The following is a 6,673-nucleotide window of genomic DNA, read 5'->3' as shown; positions in this document are numbered from 1 at the left end:
CCCAAAGCCACGTTGTAGGTTAGATTCACCTTGTTAATGTGCTATTTCACTGTGAGATGTGTACAATGTAAAATTCACTTTATATATGCAATCTTTTCTTTGCTTCCTAGTACTTCTGTTATTTGGATGGGAAGATTCACCTTGTTGATCTGGATAAAACATAGAACAATATGTATTCTGTATATTCTTCTACTGTTTATGTTTTTCCCTGCTGATGATGATTTCTAATCTCATGCAGGTTTTTGATCTCAGTCACTCATGTCTTTTGAAGTCAGCGAGGGATCCCCTTATTTCCTCTCGTGCTACTTCTGGTTCATATATTGCATAAAATTCCGGGACTTCACTTGATACAAGTGGATCATCTGGAGTTTTGTGCGAATACTTCCTATCATGTGAATCAGTGGTAGTTGGTTTAATTGGCAAGACTCAAACTTCTCTCATCTGAGTTCAGAAACATTTGTTGCTTGAGTCTTTGGTGTACTGCTTTCCTTGAGTCTTGCCAAGCCTGGTTTCCCATCAGTTGTTTCTCCTCCAGCTTTCGGTTGGACCATTCTCTCTTCTGGTCTAATCTCATCAATCTTTTGATCCTCCCTTCAGAATAGTTGTTTAACGTGAGCTGTCCTACTCTGCTCACACTGCAATCTTCTGAAGCTCTCTTCTCTGGTTCTTGTCTGTTCTCCAAGCATTTGAGAGCTCCTCTCTCCTTAAGTTTGGTTGATCTGTGGCCCTGAATTCTGTCCTTTCAGGGCTAAAGCATATCCCTTTCTGGCCAGACTTGATATTTCCCTGATTACTGGTATTGTTAATTGCCTAATCTGGTGAACCATTTCTGGTTGTGTTTCACCTCTTGTGTTCTTCTCTTGATACTGAGCACAAGAGACCCACTGCAGTGATGGCTCAAGCTTGCCTGCCACCTGGCTTTCGTTTCCATCCAACTGATGTTGAGCTTGTTTCTTACTACTTGAAAAGGAAGATTATGGGGAAGAAACTTTTTGTTGAAGCTATTTCAGAGGTTGAGCTGTACAAATTTGCTCCTTGGGACCTTCCTGGTAATTTTCCTCTATTGTTTTGATTTTTCTTGATGTAAGAATTGCACGCAAACGAGTTGGAAACTAATCTAGAATTTTTCAAATGCTTCCACTTTAGTTGAGTTTAGCTCTTACTTTTGTTGCAACCTTGTATATTTCCGTGCAGATAAATCCTGTCTCCAGAGCAAAGATCTTGAGTGGTTCTTCTTTTGTCCCCGTGACAAAAAATATCCTAAAGGGTCTAGGACGAACCGTGCCACACCAAATGGTTATTGGAAAACAAGTGGAAAAGACAGAACAATTGAGCTGAACTCTCGCATTGTTGGGTTGAAGAAAACATTGATTTTTCATGAAGGCAAGGCACCCAAAGGCAATAGGACTGACTGGGTGATGTATGAATACAAAATGGAAGATGAAACTTTGGTGTCTGCTGGTTTCTCTAAGGTACCAATAACTCTTATCTAATGTTTTTGTTTGTTTCACTTTATGTTAAATATGTTCAGTACAGTATATGAAAGATTCTACCATACTGGAATATGTTTTGAGGCATGCTCTTTTGCTTGTGCCTGAAATTGTGCGTGGTAAGTTAGCCTTTATATTTAGTTAGAAAGTTGTGATCCTAGTATTTCTTTTAAATTCTCTGCAAGTTTATTTAAATGTATTTGTTGTTTGTTTGTTTCAGGATGCTTATGTACTCTGCAAGATATTTAAAAAGAGTGGGCTTGGCCCAAGGATCGGCGAGCAATATGGGGCTCCTTTTGATGAAAATGAATGGGAGAATTTAGATGTTGGATCTTCTATCTTCTCTTTTGCACCGTCGTCAGGTGTAGAGGATCCACAGGTTGAAAGTTCTGCCTTGGCTACTGCCATAGTTATGCAGGAACCATCCGCTCCTCAGCAGTCTGTTCAATTTTCTGAACATGTTAATATCTGTTCTGATGAGGTCAATGACGCGCCTCCTGAAATTGATGGAATATTGTTGGACGAACTGGCAAAGTTTTTGGATGATTCTCCGAACGATGATGTAGTTTTGCCAGAGGTATTGGCTTGCTGACTTCTTGCTTAACATGGTCTGTTTGCTTGTACCCAAGGAATTACAAATTATATACTAACCTTTATACATCTTACAGAATTCTGGTCTCCCTCCAATGTCTGAGCTTGAGGCTCAAGCTTTTGAGATAAATACTGCTGAGCTCTATGACCAATTGGCAGGACTTTCCCAGTCAGGAGATATGTCTACTGTAAATTTCCCTGCTAGCAACGGGGATGTTATTGAAAACAATTTGCAGCAAGCAAACTCTGGACTTGCTATGGATGATGATTATATAGGGCTGGATGATCTGCTTGCTCCTGGGGAAACCTTCTCCTATGATTTTTCTGGTGAAACCTTTTCCTATGATCTGCCTGGTGGAAGCTTCTCCTATGATTTGTCTGTGCCAAACAATCAGTTTTTGCTGTACCCACTTGATCAATCAACTAGTGGCAGTCACTACGGTGTTGGTGCTACTCAATCAACTTTCGAAGCAAGTGGAACTCTTCCACCAATGCAACCAATGCCAAGCACTTTTAATGACATGCCTTCTGTTTCCAATTGCTTGAACCCAGCCATGAAAGACCCATTCTCTTAGACAGCAACTTTTGAGGTATAAGTCTGTTATCTTTGTGGTCATTGGTGCTGGAAGATGCTGCCGTTTCTGGTTTGGTTGCCCATCATTGTCTGATGAGGCTCTTGGTGGATCTTGGATGTTGGTCCCTGCTGTAGATGGTCCAACAATGGTGTTTGTATCATGGCATGGCTGCTGCTCAATTGAAGAAGCCGGAACTTGGTTGTGTCTTTGATCACGAGCACAATACTGGACAAGTGACCGAGCTTAGCTTACTGCTTTACCGCGGAGGAACTGTTTCTGCTGGTTTGGAAGATGTCTTATCTGGGTGGGGATGCTGCAGTCCACCGTAGTTCTTTCTGTAATAACTGCCATGTTAGATGCCGAGTTGTCCATAAACCTAATGACAACTTCGTAGCTTAAGTCGCATCTTCTATCTATTTTCTGCCAATTTACTGTATTTGAACCATCGTCATTATTATTATTATTGTAATCGTGCCCAATACCGTGTTTATGTTCTTGTCGACGCAATGTTTCTTCCTTTTTTTTCGATATATATGCCTTTTTTTGTTCTTGCGCGTGATGTCTTAAAGGTGCTTGGTGATATATGCTTTTTCCATTGCCCCTACAGTGGCATATGAAATGGACGAAGAAATTTTAAACACTTCCTATCAGAAACTGGCAAAGAGGCACTCCTCAGCCCATGTGAGAGACCGCGTTTGCTCCCCATGGATTCTTTCTCCCGATTTGGATTTGAACTGATAATTTATTTCCTATGTGGATTTGTACTGTTCGTGCGTGTTATTTCCTTCTCTTTACCAATGGATATGTTTTACCCGCCGCCCTCCTTGTATTGACCATTCTATTGGAAATTTTGATTTATCGCAGAACCACTAATTCTGTGACTTGATTTTAGCGGTCTTCCTATCTAAGAACATTTAGAATAATTCATAATGTTGGGTTTGCTTTACGAGGGTTCATAAATGTTTGATCTCTAAACTCTATGTGAGAGTGAGATAAATTAGTTTAGGTCTCAAGTACTCCATTCGTACGGAGATACTTGTGTCAAAAATGGATCCTTCTGCTAAAACATTAGAGTATATAATGGTCATTCCCAAGTAATTCCGGACGGAGTGAGTATGTGGAGAAAGGCCTCATGTAAGTCTCTCTGATCCTTCTAGTAATATCATTACTCCATTACATCTATTCCTTCAAGACGTTCGTATCACATAAACAGATCAACACCGCACATTCTTAATTCACAGGACAGGTTAGACTACTTTCAGTGATGTGCTTGTGGATTTGTTCGATGAGCTTGTGTGCCTGACTTGATCTCAGCTGTTTCGTCAGGTTTTGGCTTATTGCCATGGGAGATTAGCAGATATATGAGTCATATATAACTGAACTGAACTGTTTGAAGAATTGTATTGTATGTTCATATGTGATTTTAGCTGTTAAGAAACCTCTTTTTGATATAATGACTGTCCAAGCTTTGCCAATGCTTTCTACCAGTAGGCTAGAGTGAAAAATATTGTGCCTTCGTAAACTTTTGGTCAGATAAGAGAGGTCAAACACGCGCTGTTTACTGCAACCTTTACATTTGTTTTCATTTAAAACTCACTGTACATTAGACTACCTGATCTCCAATTCATCGCCAATAATGAAAATAAATAAATTGAACGACATTTCATGAAATCTAAGAAGCACGATGGTAAACGCCAGGAGGCATCAACTGCTGCGGTCTCTGCCCTTGCATGCCATTCTTGCCATATTGTTGCCACACCATCTGCTCCTCCGTCAGAAGCTGCTGCTTCGTCTGCATGTCGGACATCTGCACGTACGTCGGCGGCGGCACCACCGTCGACGCCGCGAAGGGGTCCGCACCCGGCGCGGCGCTGCACATCCCCGGCGGCGCAGGCAGTGCCAGCATGGGCGCTCCGGGCGGCCGCAAGGCCACGCTGCTCGCGCTGCCGGAGAACACCTGCGCGTTCGCCGCCGCTGCGTGGTTGTACATGCCGTCGAGGGCCATCATGTCGAGCCCGCCCCCTAGCATCGCGCGCTGGTGCGCGAGCGCGCTCGCCGACTCGACCAACGCCGTCTCCCAGTCGGCCGATGAGGGGTCGAACACGTCGCATGTCGGCGCCGATCCGGCCGGGTTGCCATCGAATAGGGCCAGCGCCAGCTGTTGCCCGTGCTCTTCCCCGGACATGGCGTCCGCCTTCAAGTTCAAGAAGTCCGCCTCCTCGTCGACCACGTCGGTTGTGATCAGCGGAGCCTCCGGCTCAGCATGCGCCGTCTCGCTGGCATCCTGCTCCTGCTCCACGGCAGCCGGCGGCTCCGCGGGCGCCGGAAGGGCCCTGGTGGCGCTCATGTCGTACTCCTCGACCTCTGGCTCCGGGCTGGACGGCTCCGGCGACGGCGGCGGCAGCCTCTGCACATACTCGGTGCCGCGCCTGTCGCAGATGAACTCGTCCATGAGCTCTAGCCTCTCCTGCGTGATGACCTCCACCTCCGGCACGTCGGACTGGCGGCAGACGTAGGCGTCCTTGCACCACGAGTAGAAAGAGTCGAGATCCTCGATCTGCTTGGCGAGGCCGCAGAAGACTCCGGTCACGCGCTCGCAGTCCGCGCTCTCCATGTCCGGGAACCGCTCCATGAGCGCGGCCATGACCTCCGTGAGCTCGCAGTACAGTTGAACGCTCTCCTTCACCATCGGGTACAGAGACACCGTCACCACCCGGTTCGTCTTCGCCGCGCCTGGGATGTGTCGTTCCATGTCAGTGCACGCTCCGCGATGGCGTGATCCCAATCCCACACGAGAATGTGAGCAAACAGTTGCGTGCACGCACGGATGGACTCACCTACGGGTCGGCAGGCGATGAATCGGTCGAGGAGATGCTGCAGTTGTTGGACCTTGGCGAGGAGCTGCTCCAGCGACATCTCGCTCGTCGGCGTCTCCCTCGGCACGATCGCCACCGCCTTGGCTGCGTCGGCGTCCGCCGGCGCATCCTCCCGTTTACTCCCGTCCTCCCGTTTACTCCCGTCAACACCCTCGCGGCTGAAGCGGTCTCCGGGGGACATGTAGAGCTCGTCGCGGAGCAGCTTGCAGCGGTTGGGGCCGCCCTGCCTGGCCTGAATCCGGTGCTCGAGGCGGTCGTCGAGGTAAGCGGCGTAGGTGCGGACGAACGCGGAGTAGTCCCACGCGTCGTCGTCGCTAGCGCGGCCGCAGAAGTCGGACATGTTGAGCATGCGCGTGCCCCGCCGCGTGGCGTAGAACAGCTCCTGCTCGAACACCGGATCGCCTTCGGCGAGGAGGCGGTGCACGATCACCAGCGTCTTGAGCGCCACGTCCCAGCTCCTGGTGCGCCCGAGACGGCGCGACAGCGCGGCCACGCAGGCGCCGGCGGACCCGCGGGAGTCGCGCGTGAGCGAGACGATCTCGCGGATGTGGCGCTCGTCGGCGGGGAAGTTCTCATCGTGCTTGGTGGCCTTGACGATGGCCACTTCGAGCTCCGGCGACGCGAAACCGCTGCCGCCGCCCACCTTGGCCAGACCGATGCTGGTCTTGTCCTTGACCGCTCCCAGCGCCTTGCGGAGCTTGCTCGGCGCCATTGTTCGTACGTCCGGCCGGGGAGCAATTGGTAGCTTCTTTCGCGCGTGGTGCGTCGCGGCGATGGGGAGGGGGGCGAGACGGTGGTGTCTGAGGCGAAGCGCGGATGGTGATGCATGGGAAATGCGAGCGCGTGGAAGCGGGTGGCGGAGAGGAGGTCCGAGGAAGGAGGGCGCCATGGACGGTCACGGTGCAGGGGAGGTTTTGACATTTGGCTGGCTGGATGGTTCCGTCTGTTTTTGTTGTATACTTATTCAAGAAAGGTCCATTTTTTGTTTTTTATTCTTGTGCGCGGCGAACTTAAAAAAAACAAAAACTCACAGCTTGATTGAATTACAATTCGCAGCCATAAGCGGGCACTGCTCTGCGCCGGTCGGCCGGCCAGAGGCCCAAGCCGGTCGTCTCAGAGCCGTAGATTGATGTGCCCACAA

At 48.9% G+C, this 6,673-nt stretch overlaps 2 protein-coding genes across 2 annotated transcripts; one reads left to right on the top strand and one right to left on the bottom strand.

Annotated features, from left to right (window-relative positions):
- Positions 1 to 223: 223 nt before the first annotated feature.
- On the top strand, positions 224 to 3,135 carry LOC123182096 (NAC domain-containing protein 13). Its single transcript, XM_044594559.1, has 4 exons — positions 224 to 1,049; positions 1,195 to 1,472; positions 1,711 to 2,067; positions 2,159 to 3,135. The coding sequence occupies exons 1-4, from the start codon at positions 893 to 895 to the stop codon at positions 2,654 to 2,656; spliced, it is 1,290 nt and encodes a 429-aa protein (XP_044450494.1). The 5' UTR covers positions 224 to 892; the 3' UTR covers positions 2,657 to 3,135.
- A 1,158-nt stretch (positions 3,136 to 4,293) lies between these two features.
- LOC123170114 (putative clathrin assembly protein At1g03050) lies at positions 4,294 to 6,400 on the bottom strand. Its single transcript, XM_044587957.1, has 2 exons — positions 5,494 to 6,400; positions 4,294 to 5,389 (listed from the first exon to the last, which is right to left on the bottom strand). Exons 1-2 carry the CDS (start codon positions 6,242 to 6,244, stop codon positions 4,329 to 4,331), a joined length of 1,812 nt encoding a protein of 603 aa, XP_044443892.1. The 5' UTR covers positions 6,245 to 6,400; the 3' UTR covers positions 4,294 to 4,328.
- Between the last annotated feature and the right edge of the window lie 273 nt (positions 6,401 to 6,673).

The sequence above is a fragment of the Triticum aestivum genome, chromosome 1D (genome assembly GCF_018294505.1).
Source record: "Triticum aestivum cultivar Chinese Spring chromosome 1D, IWGSC CS RefSeq v2.1, whole genome shotgun sequence".
Taxonomy (NCBI): Eukaryota; Viridiplantae; Streptophyta; class Magnoliopsida; order Poales; family Poaceae; genus Triticum; species Triticum aestivum.
The sequence above is the reverse complement of the archived record's forward strand: the minus strand, read 5'-3'. Positions and strand labels throughout refer to the sequence as shown.